The sequence below is a fragment of the Manacus candei genome, unplaced genomic scaffold (assembly GCF_025592945.1).
Source record: "Manacus candei isolate 608988 ecotype Guabito, Panama unplaced genomic scaffold, ASM2559294v1 h1tg000088l, whole genome shotgun sequence".
In the NCBI taxonomy this organism is placed as follows: domain Eukaryota; kingdom Metazoa; phylum Chordata; class Aves; order Passeriformes; family Pipridae; genus Manacus; species Manacus candei.
Window position 1 is genome coordinate 1,551,808 of NW_026138136.1, and position 26,091 is coordinate 1,577,898.

Here is a 26,091-nt window from a genome sequence, read left to right on the forward strand (position 1 = left end):
CCCCAACACTCTGCCTGCCAAATTGCTTTGTCAAACACCAAACACAACACCGAGCAAAGATCTATAAAATCACCTAACTGTTTTTGCAACAAAAATGGTGAAGTCACTGGAATTTTGCTTGGTCTGCCTGGATTTAACCCTAGCACTTGCACTCAACCTAGCTCAGGAAGTTCCTGCAGTTCTCATTCCACTCACAGATGATGACTCTGTACCAAATGCAAGGAAGCCCTTACTTGCAAAAGATGAACACAGAGTTGCATTGTACCTTTCCTGAAGTCACTGCCCAGAAGACTCTCAGTTGTTCACCACACAGGGTCCCCCAGGGAGGGGGAACATCTCCCCAGCCAAAGAAGCACAGGGCTGCTGGGTCCTGGGTTGCTCCCATTGCATGGTTGGTGCAAAACAAAAAAACCCAAAGCACAGCTGTGCCAAGGCAGAGCCACCCTCCTCCATAGCAGGGGTCAGACCAGCACCAGTTCCCTTCACAGCTCTGTCCTGGTGGATGCGGCTCCTGGAACATGAGAGACCAGAGCTTCCCGCTGCTTGCTGGCTGTGAACCAAGGAAGTGATCAGGTCAGGGAAAGGAGCCCAAGGAAGAGCCATGCATGTGTGTCACTGCTGGGGAAACATGAAATACACATTCCCCTTCACCGCTCCAGTGTCACCCCAGGGCCAGTGGCATCAGGAGGCCTTGCACTCTCAAGGCACAGGGATGGTGACAAACCAGAGACTTAGCACCTGAGCAAATGTCCACATAATTCCACCTTCCAGTTAGCAAATTTCCAAATGTCATTCCCTAGAACATACCAGCAGACCTACCATTCCTACAGGTATAAAATGTGCTTCATGTCACATCTGCACTAAGCTTCCTCCTGTCTAACAATGCAGTCCAAGGATACTCTTTACTCTGTCAATATTTGAAAAGAAAAATATTTGGGGAAAAAAAAAACAAAAACAAAACAACAAAAGCCTTAGGAAAAATCAGTCATTCACATATCCTCAGCAGGCTTTTCCATGTCACCAGAAGCATGGCCACACAACTGATGGGACAATCAGGTAGGGAAACCCGAGCAGAGGGAATGGGACTAGGCAAGCTCCTGATGTGGACTTCTTGCAAACAGAAAACTCTTCCCAGCTGCCTGTTTCCACCACTGCTCTGGAGATGTTACCTCCCCTGTGGTGCAAGCAACCTCTCTGAAGGAGGAGAGGAACACATGAGAAAGAGAAGTTTAGGATAGCAGTAGCTAGGAAACTGGTTACCATTTTAAGTTCATGGTCTTCTGTGGATGAGCTGACTGAAGTGACCTCCACTGCTGGCTCCCATGTGGAAGAGCAGACCCAGTGTCTCTGCAGCATGAACATAACTCTGATAAAAACTCAAGGTAAAAGCAAGAAATGGTTCGGTTTGTGACCTACCTTCCCCAAGGAAAATCCCTCACAGAAGCATGTTTATCAGAGCACTGCTCCAGCACCCGGTGGCAACTTGTAGGTCTCAGAAACCACCAGAGGCCTGTTAATTGTCCCAGGTAAAGCATGACACTGCACTGTCTCAGAAAAGTAAGTTGAATTCTGGGAGTGAGATGAACTAGATGGTCAGTGTCCCTTTTATTTTATGTCATACCATAACAATGAATACTTAGAAGATAAACAAATCATTTTTCTTTTCTTAAAAAAACCTTCCAAGATTTCTGTGGTACTTGGGTTGGTTGATGATGATGAAAGATGACATGCACAGATTTTCACTTACAGAAAGGAAACATGGGTAACTCACATTTTCTAAACTCTTGACAAGTAACTCACCTGGTGACACAGGGACAAACAAATCAAGCCATTTGTATCAATCTCATATGAACCACAACTTAAATTTGAGATACAAAGGATTTCATGAAGGAGAGAATCAAGGGTCTGAAGCCATTTTAACATTGTACATCTTTTCTTAACAGTTTTAAGCATCTCCAGCTCTTTTATCCAACGTACTATGAGGCATCTTAAAATACTCTGTATTAGGTATGCTATCTGAATATACCCTCTAGCATCCTCAAAGGATTACTCCAGTTCAGCATCTGCTTAAAACACAATGCCTTCTTGTCTGCCTTGTTTTTTTTCCTTTTTTCCCTCATGCTGCTTGGGGCTAATCAGTCTGCTTGTTTCTCTAAAAGAGCAATATGCTTCTCAAAACCCCTTAGGTATTGGACATACCCTTCCGTCCAGCCTCAACTACTGATAATTATAGTTCTACCTCTGGTTTACCCATCAGTCAAGAGAGTAAAGATCAAAAAAGGCATTCCCTTGTCAGAACATCATTTAGGCTAAGAACGTTTCTGGAGAATAAGATGCTTCACTGAGTTTAAATTATGTGCTTATTTTCAGAAGTTTTTAATCTGCCTCCCCAGAAGCTACCTGCACATGCCTCCTCCCTTTCAGAGAACGGAAGCCCTTTGCAATGGGCATACACCTCTTCTGGCTAGGTTTTGCAGTTTCTGCTCCATTTCCAGATTCTTTTGATCTCTCAGACTGTTGACTTTGCTTTTTTTGGTAACATTTTACTCTATGGTGGTTCTCCTCTGAACCTCTCACTCTGCGCCTGGTTTCTCCTTGGTACTATCCTCAGCTTCGGCCTTTCTCAGACACTGCTTTCCATCTACTTCCATTTCAGAGGGCCAAAACTTAGCCCCTTACTGATATTTCATGTGATTTTTTTCATCTCTCTTGCTTATGGCCTATGAGCAACATCCACCTCAGTATTCAGACCCAGAGAAATGGGTCACGTTAATGCTCTTGATACCATTACCTAGGCCACAACAAAACAAACCCCTGGTCTCTACCTGACTCCTACTCACAACATATCCTCTTCTAACTAGCAAAAGCATCCCTCACTTTGGCTAGTAACTTAGAAACACTTGCTTATATCCAACACATAAGGATTTTTTTTTCCTCCCATGTACCATCTGCTCTTTGACTACCAGTCTTGAATGAAAGGCAATTTTTTCCTGTGGTTTAGAGTTGGTTTTGGTTTTCTTTCTCCCAAAAGCAATCCTAATGAACCCAAAGAAAAAATACAAGCAAAAATACCTTTGTAATACTACTGTCTACCTTTAGCTGGCTAATGATGTCAACATGTGGTTACAGTCCTTCTCAAAAATGCCATCATTCACAGAGCTCCATGGAAAGCAGTTAATAGGGGAGTATGTCTATCCTTGCAATTATCTTCAACTGCTTTACACCACTTACTGCTCCAGAAACAAACGTTTCATCATTTATAATTAAAAAACTAAAGTGGAAGTTCTTATATATATTAATGTACTCCATTTCACTTGTGCTACCCTCTAAATACTGTGACCAATCAAGCATTCCTTGCCTACAAGCTCTCAGTGAATCCAATGCGCCTCTAAACATTGGATTGCCCTGAAGTGTGCGGGTTGTTTAACACACCAAAAGAAAAAGGAGAGAGCAAAAGCAAAGAAGACTGCAATTCAGTGCTTTGCACAGAATTGCTAGCTTAAAACTACTGGCTTGCAGGGACAGTGGGAAATTTGACTTGTCATAAAATGCAACCTTTCCCACTTTTAATCCAACACACTTTATACAGTAAGAACCTAATAAAGATGTTACACCTTGCTTTGTTCCACATCTTTGTGACAGATCGGTGTTTCAAGGAGAAATCCCCGCCTGTGTCAGTGAATTCCAGCACTCCTGGTGAAGCTGTTGAGATACACTTGAGGTAGTCCAGCACAGGAATACAGCAAAGAAGAACAAAATCAAACACAGGCCTGGTCACAAACCCTTTGCGCATGAAAGCGAGTGAACAGCAGGGGGATGCACTACCACTTGAATAACACAATTTTGTAAAATGGCTCAAAACATCATACATGTTCTGATGCATCGAGTAGGACAAATGAACGTGTGCTCCACAACACACAGTACGCCAAAGGATAGAAGGCAACAACACATTTACAGGGATTACCATGAAATGTGCATGATGGCAACACCTGGAAATCCTTCCAGCGACAGATTTTTATCTTACAGTTAACAGCAGAACAAATTTTGCACCAACAAGCAGAAGGTACTTTCCAAAGGATAAAAACCACTTGCTTTCATTAAAGCCGAGTTTTTGATACGACAGAGGCAGAAATTTATGCTAAGGCTTTCCACTAAGGACTCTAAGTGGTTTTAAAATACAAGCCTAAAAACCGTCTGGGCTTTCCAATTGGCTTTACATTTTGTAGAATGCACCAATTTATACATAGCATTTGTGACAGAAGGAATGTCAAGAATGCAAGCAGCACAATGGCAATGTAGTAGCTGATTAGGTCTGTGAACAAAGTTTCTCCAAGTTCAACTTTTGGTCAGTGTGCAATATTCAGGACACAAAAATACCCTGGTGAAGGTGGTCTGTCTTTCACTTCAGCTATAATAAAAGAGATCTTCTACACTTTAGCTGTAATAATCCACACACAAAAAAAGAGAGAAAGAGGGAAAGAGAGAGAGAGATGGCAGATACACTGAGAATCTGCAGTGTAGATAATCAAACCCTTTATTGTCTAAGTTACATTAGACTTGCAACACCATAAAAACCTGTTAAGAAGAAGAAACAGTAGATTGGTAGAGGTAGTAGAAAGTCCCTGTAACAGTCATAAAAGGGCTTTACAGGAGTGTGTCATGCCAAAAAAACTTATCACATTGCTTAAAAGAGCTGGTGAAAGCCCAATGACTAAATAAATATGGAACATAACTCATTTTAAATACTATGGTCTAACTAAAATAACAAATCAATACAATACAATGATATAGAAGAAAACAAAAATCGTGGGATTCTCTTGTGAAAACAGATGGTCTTTAAGGTTGGCTTTCCTCCACCCACTCTTGTTTCTTGTTTAATTAAGTGAAAATCTCATTTCTCTGCTATACACAGCATATAATTATTTAAACTGATTTCCCCTACTGTTGTTCTTCATGAAGCTAAATTATGATTGTAAACTTTGCTGATTAGTACCCTGGTAATGGCAGTGGCAGCACTAGCTTCTCTGTCATGGATTCTGGAAGAAAAGTTCCAGAAAGAAGGTTTTGGCTCTAAATATTAACTCAGATTTTCTAGTTCAGCTTGCCAAAAAAATACAATTTAAAAAAGGAGAGAAATTACAAATGTACACTACACTTTTGTGCCATTTTGGGTGTAGAAGAGTTTTTAATAACTAAACCACAAACAAATAGATTAGGCAACTAGCTTTTGTGCATTCCTGAACTGTCACCATTACTTTCTTTCATGGAAAATATGACTCAGAAAAGCAACAAAACAAAACAAACAAACAAATAACAAAACAGAACAAAAAAACCAAACAAAAAAACCCCCACCCAAAAACCAAAACAAACTGACAAACTGAGAAAGCTAGTGCAAACCCAAAATGATAATCATTAAGCAACACAGCAAAATATTTCCACTTTTTCATTCTTCTCCTTTTCTTGTTTTTTTTCTTGTGTTTTTTTTTTTTGGTGTACAACAGAATGTGTCTATGCAACCTCCCTCAAAATAACTTCACAGAACAGTTAATTACAGTCACTTTTAAGTATTTGCACAGACATTCCTAACTACACCGAGACTTACAGAGGATTCTGGTATACATCTTGTGTAATAGCCTAAGGAAAATCTAATTTTAAAAAAAAACACATAAGCAAGTTAATTTGCATTGTTGCAAGTGTTGCAAAGTAACAAAACCTGTCAAGTAATTTAAAACAAGTAACAAGTAGTCCAGACCAAATTACTGACTAGATTTTTTTAAAAAAGCAACCCCCCGCCCACCAAAACTGTTAGAATAGAAAGATCACGCTTTAAGGTTTTTTCTGCCTTTCTTTTTTTTTTTAACAAATCTTTGTCAGAAGCCCGTTTCTACAAAAACAGCACTATTTCGTTACTGTATTAAGTAAACTGTGGTCTCACCTGTATTAAAGGTTAGCATCATTTCTGTACATGTAAAATTATTGCTTTTTTGAAAAATATATTTAGCATGCTAGGTTTTTAACTCCATTTCCTGCCTTTACAAAATGTTACAATTTAAAAAAAACAAACTAGTAAAGCTTTTGCAAAAATTTTCACAGAACATTTTCTTTCAAGGCAGCAGTAACTTTTGATAATGCATAAAATTATATGTGCAAAATCTGAAACTCTCAGAAATATTACCATCACACATAGTGTCACAGCAATAAGAAAAGAAAATATTTAAATCGGTGGAATACATTTTTAATTGCTTACACTGCATGGTTTAACAACCTGTTATGTGCCACAACCCCACCTAGAAAACTTGCAGTTAAAGAGTTACTGTAGAAGAGGTATATAAAGCTTTTTTTTTTCTTTTTTTTTCCTAACACCACCAGTGATCACCAAGTACAAGACATGACACATTTATATGAACGTTAACCTGCCACCACAAAAGAAGTTTCCTCGCCTTTCCAGAACATCACTGGGCCCAAGGAGGAGCAGTAGCTGGCCTGCTGAACCAAACAAAAGAGCAGAGAGCACCTTACAGCCCCAGGGCTACCTGAATTCATTCAGTGACACCTTTTCTCTTCTAAACAGAGATCAGTGGCATTAGACAGCTGAATGTTTTATTATTTCCTTTTTCTTTTTTCTCTAAGTGAAGACTTCCTTTGTGATCAGGTTGAAGAAAGTAGCCCTGTTACAAAAAAAAAAGGTCCTGAGAGTAAAACACAGAAGCCTGTTTTTTTTCTTAGTGTTCGACCAGTTTTTCTGTTCCAAAGTAGAATAGAAGCTTTTCTCTGGAAGTGTTTCAATTTCCATATTCACATACTATTAATGGTGCGCAGTCAAGAGCAAGAGCACTAGAAATGAAAGTGGTCCCCAAACTGTAATGAAACAAACCATTGCAGAATGATGGTCTTTCTCTTTAGTCCCTTTAATCCTTCATCAAACATTGCTTTCTCAGCACCGAATGCCACCTTTCCCCCCCCGCACCCCTCATTCTTCCTCTCTCTGTTGTTGTTTTGTTTTTTTTTTTAATTTGCTTTTCAGCATGACAGGCAGTGGCAGTTTCATTAATTAATACTTCTCCAGCCCTCAAATCCACTGCTGTTTTTCAAATGTATCAAACAGTCATTGTGAGCATCAGGGAGGTTTTTGTTACAGTGCTTAACTTCTTCATGCTGTCCAAATCACATAAAGTTTAATTTTTCCAGTGTCTCAAACTTCTCTTGATTAATATAGATGCCTCGTGCTGCCACAGTGCTTGCCAACTCCACTGTTTATTATAAAGGAAATAAGGAACCATGGGACTGATTAGTACGTCAATTTATATATATCTTGTGTAGCATCTTCATTTATTTTAAAATGATTAACAGCGCAGAGGCACCCCCCCTCCTGGCAGAGCGCTGGTTTCAGTCTCGCGCAGCAGCTCCGGGCGAGGCGATGGCTGCAGGGGGGCTGCTCTGCTCTGCGTGGGGGGCTGCTGGTGCTGCCCCTCGGGCTGGGGGCTGCTGGCCTCGGGGCTCCTCTGCCAAGGCTCTAGGTTCCCTTTCGGAGATGCAGCGTGTGGGTGATCTCCGCACCGACGTGGTCTCTCCCCTGCAAGAAGGACAACATGGGGAAAAAGCTCATTCTCGCCTCTGCTCCCAGGCATGACCCTCCAGCAAGTCCTGCTGGTGTTTGTTAACCTTTATTAGCATCACGTACATTTATCTTGACCCACTACATGAGAAGTTCTTTAGTTTGTTTTGGTTTTTTTTTTTAAACATCTCCACCAAGAGCAAAGTGTGTCAGGCTCATATAAAGTCCCCTTTCAACTACAACAGCAAGTCATAGTGTCTGATGGAGCACTTCAGAAAAGGCTGAGAACAAGGAGGGAAAGAAGAGGTCTCCAAAAAGTGGAATTTTGTGCTAGCCAAAAAGGATTCATAACTAGATCAGTGCTTTAAAAAGGCTGAAGTTTGAGGTCACAGAGGCAGCTGAATGAGAAGAACTGAATTCTTGGGCAGGTCTGTCAAATGCTAAGGCGGCTTTCCACTCACCCCCCCCCTTGTCATCTTTCTTCTATTTTCTTAGCCAATTTTCATGAATAATTACCATGTTGGAAAAAATAGCAGGGATATTCTAAAATCAAGTGAAATTAAAGATAACATCATGAATAAGTGGAAGCCTGCAGCTCCTAAGAAAAGCTTTAAAATGACATTTAGAACATCACTGTCGGAACAATGCAGTTTACAATCCTGATCCTAAAACAACATGGCAAGATTAATCTTACATAAATGCATTATCCTTAAGCTAAAGTCTTGATGAAGTGAAACAGACCATTTTAAATTAATGCAACATAAAATACAGCACCCATGTAAAATCCAAGCAAGTTTCAAGCTGTGCCTATGGCAGCCCTCGAAATAGCTAAAGAAAGCTCAGCTCTGGTTGACATAATGTATTAAGTGCATCTCTTTTGTTAATAGATTTAGAAAATTCCTAATTAAACCTGGCCTGAGATTCATGACATTTACCAGTCAAAGTTTGGTTTAAGTCGGAAAGATTTGCAACAAAATTAAAGAAAAAAAAAGCTGCTGTACAGACTGCAGTATATTTGAAATGTAGGAAACAGTAACTGAATGAGAGATGTGATAAAACTTCCTTAGTTGGATGCTGAATTTCCTGCAGTAAACTAAGAAAGATGCTTTACATTTTTGCGTGGCTGCATCATGCCTGAGAGACACAGCCACAATTCCAGGAGGAGGCATTCATCATTAAAACGTCTCGTATCGAACTGCCTCTACACACATGGGGGAGCACAGCAGGGCTTCACCAGGATAGGGGAGGAGGGATGGAGAGAGGCAAGGGGATGGAAGGCACCTTGTCCCAGTTTCCCTGGGTAAGAACTGAAAAAAGGGTTGTAATTTAGGGGTGCTCTTTTGCGATGGATAGTCTGCGGGGTGGTGAAAGCATGCCATGCACCGCACAGCACAGGGGACCTGTGAAAAGAATAATCCATCCTCCCCACACCTGTAAGGACAGTGCAGAGGGGATGAAGGTGGTGGGTGGGTGGCTGAAGCATATCTGTGCTGCCAGTTTCACCAAGAAACAGCACCTGAGATTCATGTGTGCCAAACCCCACCCAGTGGCTCAACCCCTTGTACTCCCACAGGCTCAAGGATACAGTCAGATTTTGAACTGGCTGATACATAGCTGGATAGAATTCTTCCTGAAGTGAAAGGTTTTCCCTTTTTAAAAGGAACCTTTCTTCACTTTCAGTAAAAACTGGCAGATCTTCACATGAAACCTAGAGCTTCCATGCCAAAGCTGCTTTCATACCAACTTCTAGGGCTTTTCACTAGTTAACAGGAAAAGAATAGTTTGTGTACCTGTTAATATACTGAAGGACAGATTATTGCATGGCATTGAAATAAACTGCAATGACCAGTTTGGAGCACAGATACCACTCCTGTTGCTGGCAAGGGGAAAATGTTGAGACAAGAACTACAGCTGCTAATCCAGTCTCTAATGCTCACAAAGTAACAGACATACAGTACATGCATATTACTCAGATGCCACTACAGCAGCCTCTATGGTTCCTTGATTGTTTGCATTATAATCTCCATATGTATGAACGAGACAAATTAGGTTGCCATTTATTTGTTCATTATCTATTATTTTGATTAATGGAATTCTTGTTCTCAGAATAACTATTTAAAAATAACATTTGCAATAATGAGGACTGAACTATTAATCATGATCTTTGGAAGAAACTCTGCAAGGAACCGGGGCAAGACATTTCATAAGAACAAATGTCAGAAATAGGACTTTTAACAGACAGCACTAAAATTTTGAATACAAGAAAACTAAAACCAGCCAGACTCAGCAACCAATAGTTTAAACTTTTTTATCTGGGTTGGGGTTTTTTGCCTCCTTCCCTTCTCACCAAAGTTGCTTTAGGACAAACACAGCTGTAGTACCGCTGGATAAAAAAAACATTACAGGTAACAGATGTCCCCAGCTTTCCCCCCAAGCTCCTTTACAATATACATACACATATATGCACAGTGTTTTCTTGATGGTTCTTTCCAATCTGTATCCCCCAAATTCTGACTGTTCACATTCATGCTAACTCAAGTACTGAACACTGCAAGAAATATTTTAAAATACTTTTAGAGGAGAAAATTAAGGCTTATGAACCCCTTATGAAGGTGTTTTACCCCTGTCACACAGGACCTACTGCACACTTCTCTTTTCAGTGAATGAGGCCCAAGAACTGTGGTGCCCACTGCTGTTTCACAGAAAAGGACCATCAGTGCCTTCTGGCATGGGGAAAGCTTCAGCCAGAAGTATTCATGATACCAGTAGTTTATTTTTTTTTTTGTCCTGGGCTGTAGCTTCTAATTGATTTTCTGTGAATAAAAGGGGGTTTTTCTGCAGAGGACAAAGGTTGGGGTTTTGGGGGTTTTGCTTTTTTCACTTGCAGAGAAAGCAGAGAACTTGGTGTCTGGCTCCAGCACTGCGAATATGCTTCACATATATACATATACACACGCGCTTTCAATTAAACAGAACTCTTCCTCATTGATAACTAGTAAATCATGCCTTTTGAACACCCAATTACTTGTCCCTTAAAATTTTTAGAGTATATTGACTGACACTGATAGAGGATAGACTATATTCCTACAGTGGGCCAAGCTTTTATATGGCTTTAAAAATGCAGAAGCAGAAATTAAATGCACAGCATACATATTAGAAACTGCTATCACTGCTGTTGCCATTCTGCAAAAGCAGGCTCAAGACTGACTCCTGTGCCACTGGGCTTCTGGCTGCAACGCTGCAGCACCAGGCAGTGTCTCTGAAATGACCCCATGCTTTAGGAGAGCTTTGCTTTAAGATACACACAGCTGCTTTGAGGCACGTGCTGTTGCAAGGACCCTTCCAAAGGGGAGCCAGCTTTTGTCTTGCCATGTACATGCAATTGGAGTGTGCTCCCCCAATTCAAGCCTACTAAATCATATCTTTGGATGTCGCTTAGTGTATTCCAAATTAAGATACATATTCATTGTGGATAAGCAAGCATAATTATGTATACATTGGGATATTTAGCATTTATAAAAATATTCAGAATATTCAGTATGTTTAACATGGCAGCATTTCAACAGAATCTACATGACTTTGCACAGATTGTATTGACTTGGGGTATGTAATGAGCATTTTTTGTCCTTTAGATAAAGAAGAGTAGGAAATATTCCACAGTTCATGGGAAACTCACTTTATGTAAAAATGTCCTTTTTTTTAAAAGCATTCAAGTAAAAATAAGAAACCACAGTAAACAACATTACAAATGAACCCTTTGTTTCCTACATTTTATTTGTATTTCATTGGTGCTGACAACAAAGCATGAAACACAGCCCAGTGCTAACAGTATTAAAACCATGTGTGTTTGATCTTTTTTAAACACTCCTACAGGTGATCTCCTTTTCACTGATGCCAAATGCCTGCGTGTCCTGTTGGTGGTTCACTACTCTAATGCAGGGTTCTTATTTAGACATCTAAATATAGATTTACCTGGATCATTTTTGAAAAAGCCTGGCTGTAGACCCTATTTTTAACATGCACAGTTAGAATTATTCTGTGATAAGACTGCAATATAATGAAGCACAGTTGTAAGCTACCATGTTGGGGGATTTTAAAAGCCCTAGCTAACATTCTTTCATAAAGGAAACCTTTAGAGATGATCTTCTGCTTGACTACAGAAGGGAATGGGGGAACTGTGAAATACTAATGTTAATATTTTTACTCTTCAGCAGACTACTCAGGGGAACATATTTTACCTGTGAGGAGGAAGCATTATGTAAAGTGAATCATTTTCACTTGACATTAAAAAAAACCACCGTTTCCTTCTCAGGCTATCGTACATGGTAACTATTGTTTCTTGCTTGGAGCATGTGCATGGCACTTCTGTAACTTGAACTGACTTTACACCATAAACTCTCATGAATAGATCTGTCCCCAATTAAGAAATGAAATGAAGACATGGAGTGACAACGTTTAAAGTGGGAAATGGTAATGTTAACGGAATGCTGCAGGCACCGTTCTCAGTGCGAGCTCATTTCTGTGCTTCTGAAGGCCCCTACAGCTGCAGGTAGAAATGAGAGTATTCCCTCTGTAATGCCCAGGGACTGTGCAGGTGGAGTCTTCTGGGGGAGCACAATGCCTGCTTGCAATGAGAACAAGCAAAACAGCAGACAACTGAATAATCCTACCCGACACAGATGCTGACAAACTGAGACAAAGGCTGATACTGAGGAACAAACAAGACAAAAGAAAGGGAACTATCTCCTGGAGAAGTGATCATACTGCATTTTCTGTGGGAGCAATACCAACTGGCAAGAGATGAAGTGACTCGTGAAGCTAACCTCTCCTCAGAATTCTGCTAAATTGAGACATGCTGTAATTTAATCAAATGCTCTGAAGACAGATTGACAAGGACTTAGACTGCAAGAGCAAGCTACATTTGCCATGGAAGGAGTTAGTCAATAAATTCTGGCATGACAGTAGTCTACAAAGACAAGATTGTGAGTAAATTTATTGTGCAGTAATGTAACCCGAATTACAAAAAGAGTCCAGATGTGGTCTGAGCTGCCACATTTCCTTTTGGATGGATACGGCTATTTCAGAATTTTTTGGAAATGTATTTCCAACTTTGACCTTTTATTGTCTTCTAGAAGAAAGAAGCCCAGATGCCCTCAGAATCCGATCTCAACTACACATGAGAGAAAACCACAAGCATGAAAAGATGAAAGAGCATTTAAAAAGATGCTTAAGTTTACTAAATCTACATTACTAAATTGGTGGAAACCAAAGACTAGCTGAGCTGGTTGGTAGAGCTGCAGTGTTTCACTGTCACTTTTACCATGTCTGTGTCTCTGCCATTCACTCTGTTATTGAGAGATGTGTCCTTGCACAATTTTATGCTTATCTAGCATCACGAGGAGGGCACTACAGAATAACTTTGCCGTTACTGTCCCATTAACGCAAAGCAAAGCAAACATTGCGCACAACAAGGAAGTGCTATGCCATCTTGAACACTTTATGAGAATTGCTGGCCACTCCTATGGCTTGATGTTAACAAGATGCTCCTGTGGCAGAGGCTGGGTTCCCTACACAACCTTTGGGCCAGAAAGATGCAACTGCAACTGAGAAGGTCCTAAAAGCTTCCATGAAGGGTGCAGCATATGAACTAGGTGATGTGGTGGTGCCCAGTGAGGATGTTTATTGAGAAAGTAGAAACCAACGGCCAAAATCATCTAAGCATGGCCAAAAACACCTGCAATAGTTTAGTAAGAGACAGGAGGATGTGGGCTACTGTAATGAAAAGTAAAGCTAAAAATGCAGATGAAAGGGAAAGTGAGTGATGCTGGAGGCAGTTTCACAATTAAAGAAAACTGTCCATGAGGAGGTGTGCCCTGAAACCCACCTGCCAAGCTACAAGATGGAGTAGAAAGGTCCAGGTTATGACACTAGTCTCCAAAGATGTAAGATACATGAAACAAATTCAGTTTAATGATTTTCTCTGTAACTGAGAAGTGTTTGTTAAGATAGGAAACTGTACAGTAGAAACAGGAAAGCACACCAACAGAGAGTCCACAGAAATTGGTGGATGAGAGCCTTTCAAAGGCCAGGTACTGCATATCAGGGTACAAATAATCTGAAAAATACAGACTAAACGTTAATTGTCTTGTGGCAGCAGAAAATGTGTTAGTTGTAAAATCAAATTTCTATCTCACAATTACATGTCACTGCACATTACAGAGTTACCTATCCCACCCAGTCCCCAGTAAGCCAGTAACATGTTTATTTAAACACTAACTACCTGCTTCACAATTAACTGACTCTCTATATAACAGATTCTGTTAAAATGCTTAAAAAATTTAAGAGTTAAAAATTAAGCAATACCATTATTATTTATACATGTTATAAAAGTCAGTACTTTAGTGATGAGTATTACTGTGCAACTTTTTCCCAGCTACCACATTAAAAACCAAACATCCAATTAATTGTAAAACATACTTGTTTTGGAGCATCTGCAGAGGTGGTGTGAACTTCAGTACCTCGGAGTCCATTAGACTCAAATACCACTGTGGGAACAAGGGGGCTTGTTAACAGATGAACATTCAAGCTTCGTTAGTGTGTGTATATTATTTGAGACCATTACAGATTAACCACGTTCAAAAAAAGACACCAGCTACTAGCCTGTGGCCGGAAAATACCAATTTACCATAACACTTACTGTAAGAGAGTGTGCTAATGGCAGCCTAGGGCCACTGCCCTTTTTAATTCAGACTTCAGCGCTGAAGAAAGCAATCACTGACAACATTAATTATCAGTATATGTGTAAAGGGACCCTCTTCTTGCATTACTTACCATTTGGCTTCTGTCATTTTGCATCAGACTGGCTTATGTATGCATCATTCACACTTTTGGGGAGGAACCCGCTAGTCTCACTGTCTCATGCAATGCTCAGGAGGTCTCAAGGCACCGGTGGCTTTAGGCTCCTCCAGCCTCAACCACAGATTGTGTCAGGTTAAAAATGGCTGCTAGGGCTGACCAGTCTAAGGAAAAATCTTGTTTCCCACAAAAATGTTCCTGTCAACAGCAACGATGAGGCAAAACAAAGCCTTATGTTGTGCTGAAAGGGGTACTTTGATTTCAATTTGTGCTGGTGGCAACAGAATTCATTAGCATATTCATTTCTGAGTACCCTACTCTCTAATTAAAATAAAACATTTGCAAACAGAGTTATCTTAAATGCATTGTAATTTTATGGAGTTTGGGCAGGGATCAGGTAAGCAATATCTGAAGAACAAGAACAAAAGTCATAAACCCCCCCCCTGTCTATTAGGTTTAGGTATTGGAATTACTCAGGTTAACATGGGATGTGAAATGTAATTCTTGGTATTTTGTTAGCAGAATCTGAAAGCAGGCACGTGGGAAAGGGAGAAAGAAAGAGCAAGTGTGAAAAGGTACCTGTGTGGGACCTCTGATGAGTCCTGAGGTGACTGGGTTGGGTAAAGCATTTTCCACATTCTCTGCAGACACAGTCTCCTTGGCGTGTTTGTGTCCTGAGCATCCCTGTAGTCAGGAGAGAGGGGGAGAGAAGAAGGGGGGGGGTTAGGGGGGGGGGAAGAGGAGAGAGGAAAGTTGAGAAGAAAACATTATGCCAGAAGAAAACATCATTAGTATGTCTAATGTGTCATTATGTGAGGCTACCTTCAGGCCCTGGATGACAACTGTCAGCCTTCATCTAGGCACTGGCTGACAGGCCAGGCACACACAGGACTGCAAGAATGCATAAATTACATTGAATTAAAAAATGCTCCCCATGATGTGCCCGCACCAGGACTGGCATGTCAGGTGTGCGCTTTTCAGAGCAGCTGGATCCACTTCTCAGCCATCACCCAGCTTTGTCAAGCAGTACATCAGGCAAATCAAAGTGACTCCAGCGTGGCGGAGACAAGTCACATGGATAATAGGAAGTGAGTAGGACCAGAGCCCGACTGTCCCCCCCAGGCGGCAATACCTCAGAGACAAATGCAGAGTGAGCGGAGCCATCGCAGACTGATCAAACCTTTCGCCCCTGCCTACCTGCCTGCCGGTGCTGCTTTGACCCTGGACCTCTGAGGCACAGACGAAAGACATCTGTGAATGAAAGTGTCATTCCGGACATTTTGAGCTGGTAGCAGCGCAGCAGCCTTCCCCCAGCCCTGGGTAAACATGTTTTCTAGGCCATTAGCATTTGTGGAAAACCGCTCAAACCTCTCCTTTTTCTCCAAAGGTCAGTTTACAGCATCTGACTTAAAGGGCTGGTCTTTGTCTTTTTGCTGCTGATCAAAAAAGACACATTTGACTTTTATTGGGCTTTTTTACTATTAAAAAAAAATTATGTTTGAACATCATCTTTTCTATTTTGGTAAAACGCCCTCTTCAGAAGGAAAGAGTTGATGTTTCCAGTTGCCACTGGAATACTTTGGCTTTTAAAGAAATTCTGAGAGGGTTGTCAACAGAAGTGAAGTTTCAGTTTTTCTTTCATATTCCCCTCCCTGTTACAGCATTTAAAAAGAATAAAATTATGAACAAAAAAGTGGCAACCAAAAACCTCCACACAACTGAAAAATCAACTGCAGGATGCCAGAGGACTCATCCAAAATATGGATGCTGCACCTAAAGATGAATGGAAAAGAAGACAGCTGCCATTTACTCTGCTGTTATGACACCAAGCGTTCTGTCATGGTTTTCACCAGACCATATATTGGAAAGAAATGTCTGGTTGCAAAAAACAAAACAAAACAAAACAAAACAAACAAAAAAACCCCACAAAACCACAAAAAACCCCAAACAAATGCCCCACTCACAAATTGTTCTTTTCTTTTATAATAGCACCTCCTGCAGATGGCAGCACAGTCTGTATAATATACTTGAACACTCCTGCTCCCAGGAATTAAGTTTCTGGGAATCAAATAGAAGATTGTGATTTTGGAGAAAATCCCCATCAGGTATACCCAGCAACACAAACAAACAAAAACCTCAAAAAAATAATATTAAAAAAAAGAATCACACATCAATGAGAGCCTTACTATACTATAATGAGACAGATTCGCCTTGTAAGGCAGCCAAGATTAAAGCAGGTTTTCTGATCTATTACTAGCATTTTCCCCTCACTGGCCAGAACTGTAGCTGAAAACTTGAATGCAAAAAGCTGAAGGAGCTGTCCTGAGAAACCAGGTGTAGCCTTTGCTGGACTGCCCCATGCCAACTACTGGACAGGCAGAGACTGGCAGAGTAGCTCCTATGAAGCCCAGGAGAGCTTCCTCAGGTCATCATTCTGACACTTCTGGAAAGAGATTTAATCCCTCTACAACCCACGTCTCCCTCTGTGGAAGGTGAATACACTTGTCTCAGTAGCCATTACGGACCCAATCCAATAGCCTTCATGGAAGCACTGCTCCCACCTGAGTCGTGCATGAGGGAAGGTTGAGGATGCTGTTGTAAGCCAACATACCCTGTATGAATGCCAAAGATGAGTGGGTGTAAGACTTTCATCTAACCCCTCCCTAGCTCTCACTTTACGGTAGTTATTCAAAAAGCAGGTGGAAAAAATGCGTCACTTCCAGGTATACTTGCCATTGTTGTATTTCCTAAGCAGCACCATAAGGCTTTTGATAGTTTAGAGCTTTGAGCCATGGGCATCACTGCCACAAGGCAATACCCCCATGAGTCATCACTCAGGTTATCCTATACGTGAACAAAAGAGGGTGGATGACTACAGGTCTTAGCAAATTACAGGTAAAGGAACGTGACTATCCGAATGGGAGTTCCTGAGAAATCGATGCTCAAAGCTGGTCTCAAAGGAGACCCAGAGAAAGAGTGCATCTGCTGCCATAACCCAGCCTTTACTAATACAGCAATTCCTGTAAATATCATGAACAAAATAAATAACCACTATTAAAGATAACAGTAAGATTCTCCCTACAAGCATTTGGGAAGACTGGGCAGTGTGAAACAAACTAACCTAAGTACAGCTAGCTTTGTGTTTGCAGCTGTATCACAACAGTACATACAACAACTCTCTTCCAAGGACAAACACTCCATTGAGGGAAAAACATGACAGATAGTATACCTAAGCAGGATTTTTGGTTGTCCTTCATGTCATGATTGCCATATTCACACTATGAGATTAAGGCTAAATTGTATGATGCATACTGACTCACAGGGCTCAGCCTATCTAGGGCCATATGTTATTTCAGACAAAGTTCAATTACTCTCCTCTTTTTTTTTTTTGGTAGGATCTCGTTCCTTTTGCCTGAAGCAGCTTTTTATTTGAGTGCTATGAAAAACAGCCATCATGCCAATTGGTTTGGAGAAACATCAACAACCTGGAAGTTGTATATAAAATGAAGACAAGCTACATTAAAAAAAAAAAGAGGTTTCAAATTCTGAAAACTTGATTGCTGTAAAACACTTGGAATGAACGAAGAGGTTTCAAAGCAGAGATGGGCACTAAATAACTTCCAGTTAAAGTGTCTCTGGAAATCACTGCACAGCAAAAACATTTTGCCAATAAAATCCCTCTTTTAAAAAGCAGGTAAAGAGAGACCTCTTTGGAAACCCTTCCCCTATTTTACTTTGTTGCAACAGTCATAATGAATTTTCTGATGCCTGCATTCAATAAGTCAGCTTCTAGTTCCTAGCTTTTACTGTTTTTCTCTATCCCTCCTAACAGGTTGGGAGCTCACTGTATCAGTAAGATTTTGCTGAGCAGGTTGACACAACGTAATATTAAATAACATCAAGGTAGGCACCCATATGAAGGTACCCCAAGTTGGTGGTGAATTCATTGGTATTTAGAGCAGGAAGTGAGCAGGGAGAAACTTTAGACAACATTCCTAGGCACTGGGAAAAAAAAACCCTGCAGTTTTAGAAAATGAGCATATCCTCTCCTGCAAAAGGTCCTTCCACCAAGATCTGATCAAACATTATGGCTCCTTCCTTGCCTTACAGCTACCAGAGTGGTCAACTTTCACACACCTTCTGGGTGTCCTTAGACTACCAGCTTCCAAATGTCCTGGACTTCGTGCCACTTGCAAAATGGGGTCACAAGCTCCATTTCACACATACTTTTGACAAAGCAGAGGGCATTATGTCCGGTAAGGACACTAGAACACCAGTCTGGGAGTTTATTTGCACAACTTCTACAAAGAGAAGAAAGGTATAAAAAACTGGGATGGTTTATAAACGGTGAGAGGCGAGACTTTGGTTCCCATTGTCCTCGCCTACAGACACACCTCCACCTCAAGCGTAGTCAATCAGCATGATTTTCAGTTTCCACTCAGACAAACTAATTCTGGCAGATCATCAGAAGAGTATGGTTTCAAATGTAAATACATAGATTTCTTTTTTTTTAACATGGCAGTTGAACTTTTTTAGTCCCTGAACTTTTAAACTGGCTATTTGCACAACTGACTTTTCTGCTTATGTGAATTAGCAGGCATGTATTCAGCCCTACCTCCTTTTAATTATAAACGTACAAACAGATCAAAAGACTCATTTAAAAAATATAGATCTTTGACACGGACAAGGAAGATCTTAAGACTTTTGTCAAGGAAGACAAAGGACGACGACAAGTGATTATTCCTCTCTGTTGTTGGAAGACTTGTTTGCAGACAAAATTGAACAAAACCTCCAAAATAACATCACAGATAAGCCCCAGAGGATGTTTATTTTGCCTGAAGCAAAAAGATGATGATGTGTGCCAGCACCAGCATATCAGGGAGATCTTCCAGTGACAGCACATCTGTGTAACTCTAGCCTGCTTGAAGCAAGAGGACAAAGGAACAGCAGTACTCCAGGTGGAACCAGATACATTTAACCTGTGACAGAAATGTCACACAGTGCACAAGGGGGGATGCTGCAGTGTTAAGAGAGCAGTAAACAAACCTATTCAAGCCTATCCAGCAATGATAAAAACAATGAACTTGTAATCCCAACCGTTAAAGGCAGAGAAGGGAAAAACTGGGAAATAGTATGTCGTGGCTCTGAGGAACAAGCAAGCCTATGTCCTCAGCTATGGAAGGGTTTGTAAAAATCTTACCTGTGTGATCCAGGGCAGGGCTGTTGGCACCACAGGTTTGGTACAATGAAGCAAGGTCCTTTGGAATGTACGTTTTAAAGATATTTAAAATGTCCAAATGTTTCTCATGCACATCTGATCCCACATCCTGTTTGCTGGAGTGTAAAGCTGGAGAAACTCCCACAGTACTAGGCTGGGGCTGCAGTACCGGACTTGCTCGCGTTACCGCTGTGCAGTTTGCCAATGTCCTCATCTCATTCCCAGCCTTCATGTGAGACTCTCTCTGAGGCACTGGTGGCTCTTCATGTTTAGTGTACTGCTCGCTTTTACACAGAGGATGATACTGCAGCGGCGGGTTGTATTTGGCCTTCATGGAGTCGGATGCACAGTGCTTACCCAGAGGGGCAAAACCGGTACTTCCCTGGGGAACCACATACTTTTCCACTTGCTTACTGTTTGTAGCCTGCGTGCTAGGCCTGGATATGACTGTTTGTGTAGGTGTTATGCTTCTACTACAGGTTCCCATTTGCATAAGTTTGGAATTTGCTTCATATTTACTTTTTTGTTGTGCTGCTATGCTGTACTGTTCCTGGGAATGGTTTAACTTGGGCTGTCTGTATGCATCCAGACCCGATAAGCGTGGACCACAGTGGTTGAAGGCATGACTGTCCTTTGACTGATGCGTACTACCAGACTTTGCAGTCATCCCAACAGAGAGAGAGCTGGTTTTGGAACCTGGCAATGCACTTGGCACTTGAGTACGCGTAAATCTGGCAATGGGCAAAGGCTGGCATTCCTTACCACCAAGAACAGGAGGGGGGCCAGTGCGCCCACTCCTTGCCAGAAAGACCAGGTTGTTTTTAATACTCTTGAATCCATTCTGTTGAACCCAAGGGGGTACCATCGAGTTACAGCTGATTTTGTGCAAAATTCTTTTGTGCATCCACAGGACTTCTGGGTAGTAGGTCTTGTGACTGCAGAAAGGACATGGGTAGACAATTAAAGCAGCCTGGAAGGATGTATTCAGATATTTATTGCATGAATTATCCCTTGTTGATTTTTCACTCAAATCGAGTGGAGCTACCTCTAGAGCTTCAGCACCTTTTTCTATCAGAGGATGCTCCCTGTGCAAGTCTAGCAAAGTTTTTCTAGCACGACTAGCCTGCACTTCAAGCGATGTTTTCAAGTCCATGACCACGTCTGAAGATGTCTGGCCCACACCCGAAGCAAAGCTAGCGATGTGACTGGAGTAAGGAAGCCCCTGGCTGTGATGAAATGCTGGCACCTTCATGTCTGCAGAACCTTGGTATTTTGAAAAGGGTTCCTTGATGACACTCTCCAGTGCTGACATCAGGGCAGGAATCTCTGGTTTAGATTCCCTGGCCTCATTTTCTCTGGCGTTGCGGCTTCCCAGCTTCGGGAGTTCATCCAACTGAGATGTTATCATTGGGGTTTCTTCTTCAGGAAAGTTGCAGTGGTATGGCTTTTCATCTGAATGGGACAAACAAAAAAAATCATTGTCATTTTACACAGAAAGGAGCTCAGAAAACAGAGCAGAATTCAAGATTAGAATAAGATAGCAAGAGAAAAAGGAAATTTTGGTATTAGTTTTGTAATGACATGTTACAGACTAAAGGTACTTTATAAGCAAGAAAATCTTGAAATAAGACACAACAGTTCAATTTACTTTTAAAGATGACTGCAGAGTCTGGATAAACTCTCTAATGCTGCGTGTTCATGACATTTTGAAGAAAAAACAATTCAATAACATACCCATGTTAAAATTCTGGGACTGCAAGAAAAATAAACAAATCTGCAACCATTTAATGCTTTAACAAAAGCAAAGATAATGGAGCCAGATAAAACTGACCTAGTTAAAGGTCTGTCAGCGCTTCCATTACAAGCCCCTATTTTCAAAGGGTTTATAACTCAGCAATAAAAATTGGCTCCACACAGAAACCAAGCACATAAGCAGGTACAGCATACAGAATAAATTCCTAACTTAAGAGGGACTTTCGCAGTGGCCAAGTATAAAAGATGAGATACGGAGGATGTAAATTTTGATTTTTCAGTCCTTCAGTTTAAAGCAGATTTTTTTTTCCCTTGGTTTTTTTTGGTAACATATGCTCATGTTTGAAACAAACTTTAGGAAAATTTTGTGGCTGCTTGATCCACTGAAAGATAAGGAATTAGACATTTCAGCCATTTAGATTACAGAATTCAAAACAGACTTTCAATTCTTCTCATTTACTTCTTCACTTCTCAGCTCTCCAGAGTAAATTTATCTAACACATGTCCTGGAAAGGGAACACACTGGGCAGTAATTAAACCTGTTTAGGGTGAAAGAGAAGAGTAGGATTTCTTTTGCTGGGAGCATGGTTATGTCTGCTCGCTCTCCTGATGCCGATCTCTCAGAGCTGCTGATGAAGCCAATGAATCCCTCCAAATCAGTTCACAAATCAATTCCACAGAGATTTTCATCACAGCAGTAATGCTTACTGCACTGAATCCATTTAACATGTAACTGAATTGAATCATCTGACAAACTTTCAGTTTCAATTAACATGCAGTTAATGAGCCACTGCCAGGCAAGTGTAAGGAGACCATGCTCCATCTAAAACATCACCAGTCCAAAGTGATCACTGCATCTGTAGGAGGGGTGAGAAGGGGAAAGGAGTGAACTGCTCTAGAGCTGTGTATCCTCTCACATCAACTCATAAAAGCCAGTACTTCAGAAAATCAAGCGCCATTCATTACTGCAGTGCACTGCCACAGGCATTATTCTGCACAGTGCAATGGAAGAAGCATGTTCTTGGCTAGAGTTGCTCTGCAAATAAAGCCTTCTTTGCCCTCATCTTCAACTCAAGCAAAAAAATCTTTAAGCTTTTGTTTAATTCGAGGTAATTAGGTTAAAAATAACCCATAGGTTTGTAGCCTTTCAGGGCTGAATGCTCACTCTGCGAAGATCATTTTCCCTTCAAACTCTCTAAGGGGGTATATTCAGGGGGGGAAAAACCCTCAACCCAGAAACTTTTTTTTCCTGGGTTGCAGGGGGTAAGGTTTTGGGAAAGCACATGCCCAGCACTATTAACAAAATTTACCAAAATTACAGTTTGAAACAAAGACACTGCATGCAGTGGTGAAATCTGACACCGCACATCTGTGTTATTTTCAAACCATATCTGTCAAAACCCAAAATATTTGTGCTCTTAAATAAGATTTTAAGGCTTCTCTTTATGATCACAAGGAGTGGTTCCTTTTATCATTGTATTAAATAATAAAGCAAAGCAGAAACAAATCCTTTGGTTGTAGCAGTACTCAGTGGACAGTGAACTGACCTGCTGGCTACACTGAGCAGAGCGGGCAGAGGAGGGAAATGGGAGATCACTGCTAGTCCTGTTCCTGGGACTGCAGAGCTGGAAGGCTCTCCCTACTCCTTGGTCCACCTGTGCAGCCATGATGAAGGGGAGCATCAGCAGACACGTGCAACTCCCAGGTTGCTCTGCATATCTCAGATACTCCTTGATACTTTCTGACTTGCTCAAAATCCATGTACTGTGCTGTTTCAGCAGAGAGTAAGGTCAAACAGATTGTGATAGGTGGCATGTGTTAGGTCTGGGCTTGGTCTTTAGGTCTAGACTGTTTGATTTAGGTACTTGGGAGAGGAGGGAGGAGGAGAAAGCAGAGGGAGAGATCACAGTCCTATGTGCCCAAATAAAGCTGGGACTGCAAACTCTGAGGTGGTTACAGTCTTTTTGGCCCTATTTCTTTAGTGCAGCCAACAAAGAAAAAGGGATTTTCCAGGTAGAAAATGTAACACAAAGCAGGAAAACAAGAAAGGCATTTCTGAGGTATATCTAGGCCTGCAGTTGCCACAATGCTGAAGGTAGCTGTCAGTACATTATATGAAAATTTGTAAGGTTATTACAAAACATAGTTTCTAACATCTCTTCATAATGTCTTGCTAGATTCAATTCCTCTGATGTCTCACTAGAACAGTACTAAACATACTAGGAATAATCTTAAAGCTTAGATCAGGAGCCTCAATAGCAGTATTTGTGCTAATTGCTCAAGCTGCACTTCTTGCAAGAAAACCCAAAACCAAAAGAGAAACAATTTTCACCTGCAGGCCAACTCAGACTTCATCAGTGCAAAACACACCCTATGCTTTTCCCCTAGCCCCATCCTGCTCTCCACCAGGGACCTGATACTACAGATACCAACAAACAGACTGCCAGGTGCCATCCTTCCCACCATGGCAGGTGGCCCAGGCTGAGCAGTGAGAAGGTAGCAAAAGCCAGGTGGAGGAGGGGATGCAGGCAAGAGAAGAGAAGATGGTATGCAACCCAATAATACAGGTAAAGCCATTTTAGAAAAATAGATTAAATTTATTTCTGTCTGCTTCCAGCCAATTGCCCCAGTTGAAAAGGTGTATTAACGATCCTTTTAAATCACTGGTATAAAATATTGTTCGAACCAGTGCAGTGCAGGTACTACTGTTACCAGAAACTTTTGAGATTTTATTATGGCCAGGTCAAAGCAAAAAGCCATGAATGAGACGCCTTCTGCTTGATCTCCAGAGACTGTAATTCACATTACCCATTGAAAGAGTTCTTGGCTAAGCATCCTCTCACTTTTTATCCTACGGTCCCTGTCATCTGCTCATATTTGCCTCAATTCCTTTGTTTCTTACCCAGAACAGCTGTTTATCTGTTGTACTTATGAGTGAGAAAGGTCCTTTTACCACAAGTCTGAAGTGTTATGGCTTTTCTGTGTCAGAGATACCTGGCTAAGAGCTAAAGCAGGGGAACATTCCAAGGTGCCCAGTTAGGAGGTAGTGGCTGCTGATGTTATCTCATGTCTTGGCCATAGCTTCAAATATCAACAGCACTGAATGCTACAGGAAAGCAAAGCAGGACAGTGCAAAGCACTTAACTACATGAAAGTCATTGTCTAGAAACACAGGAGCATTCAGGGATTTGAGAAGTTCTTCAGAAATATTCCTAACTGCCATCCCTCAGTGACTTGACTTTACACATGCAGATAAAAGTGACTCCCCTCCTCCTGGCACACACATATCCCTCTTCTCTCTTTCTCCCCCTTACACGTGTAAACTCCCCTTGTTTTCTTCCCAGCCCTGTTTCTCCACAAAACCGAATTTCACAATGGGCTGCACAGCTGTTTTAATTCATGAGGCTTCCTATAAAGTAAACCAGGCTACAAGCCTGAGGACAATGAAACCGTGATTTCTATTCAGAAGAGCAAAACTGGCTAGAAACAGGCCCCTTTTCTGGCTAGTGTTATAGCACTAGGAATCTAAGGAAAAGGAGCAGATGTGATGTGCTTGAAATTTAGTAAACATTTGATAGTGATTTGCACTTTGAGATGAATGCTTTGGCTTGATTTGAAAACCAGCTGCAAATAAATCATGATAAAAGCAAAGGATAACACTGGAAGAAGCTGCAATATTGCTAAGACCTGTACTGCGTTCTATTTCACGTGGTACTTTCTTTAATGCTCCAGAAGAGACTCTAGTCAGCATGCTAACTTGAATCTCCAGGAAATATCACATTTGGAGAAGCTGCAAAAATGGGGACAAGGAAATAATGCACAGGGACTCGGAAAGAATAGAAATGCAGTCTCAAAATAATCAAATGGGATTCATTCCGGGGAAAAAAAGCAGGTTAAGATAAGTGAAGGGAAATTATCCAAAAATCCCCATGCAGTGGGAGGAAAAAATCTGGGAAGCAGTAATGTTGAAAAAAACAGATGTTACAATAGATGGTAAGTTAAATATGAGTGTACTAGATGAAGTTCTTCAACTCAGCTTTCACAAATAAAAGTAGCACTATAAAAATAAAACTACCCCTCTGAAGAAGACACATGATAGCCTTGCTGGTCACATTGTTTTGTATATATATATATATACACACATATAAAAAATATCTATACAAACATATACACACCATAGCAATGGGCACTATGTAAAAGTCCACAGTAAACACAAAACAATGGGAAATGGCAGAGGAAAAAAGGAAAAAGCAGTTTTGCAGCAGAAAATCGGGTCTTTTATCCTGTGAAAGGAAGGTCCAACAAAAAACAGCCTATGCCCTGAGAATATCTATGCAGATCTGCAATGACAGGTAAGTCAGAAGGAGTTCAGAGAACTGCCACAGAAAAGTAACCCACCAGAAAATAAAGACAAAGAGTTAAGTGTCCCTCACATTGCTGAGGGAAGATGGAAGGGTGACAGGCCAACGTCTGCAGCCTCCCCAGGAGCACCAAGCTCCAGAAGAATTATGTCATCCTGAGCACTGGAGTCTATCAATAACAATCAAATACACCTGCATGCAGAAAAACTCATGATGAACAGAAAAAAAAAACCAGCCTGATTATATACATTTGCAGCTTGCAGAATAAATGTCAAAGGAAGAGGTGAAACACCACTTGGACTGTAAAACCTATATGGACAAAACATGGATTATCAATGCATAAAAATCCC

The 26,091-nt window shown here is 41.0% G+C and overlaps 1 protein-coding gene across 4 annotated transcripts in view; it reads right to left on the reverse strand.

Moving 5' to 3' along the window:
* Window positions 1-4,516: 4,516 nt before the first annotated feature.
* Window positions 4,517-26,091, reverse strand: part of ZNF516 (zinc finger protein 516) — a 101,690-nt gene continuing 80,115 nt past the window's right edge. For 3 of the 4 annotated variants that reach the window (XM_051812684.1, XM_051812685.1, XM_051812683.1), the window contains exons 3-6: window positions 19,611-21,080; window positions 14,990-15,094; window positions 14,033-14,100; window positions 4,517-7,573 (exon numbers count right to left, since the gene is read on the reverse strand). In XM_051812684.1, coding sequence (XP_051668644.1) covers window positions 7,514-7,573; window positions 14,033-14,100; window positions 14,990-15,094; window positions 19,611-21,080 — 1,703 coding nt within the window. In that variant the 3' untranslated portion in view covers window positions 4,517-7,513. Of the gene's footprint in view, window positions 7,574-14,032; window positions 14,101-14,386; window positions 15,095-19,610; window positions 21,081-26,091 lie in introns of those variants that run through there. The other variant, XR_007908601.1, reaches the window with a different exon arrangement.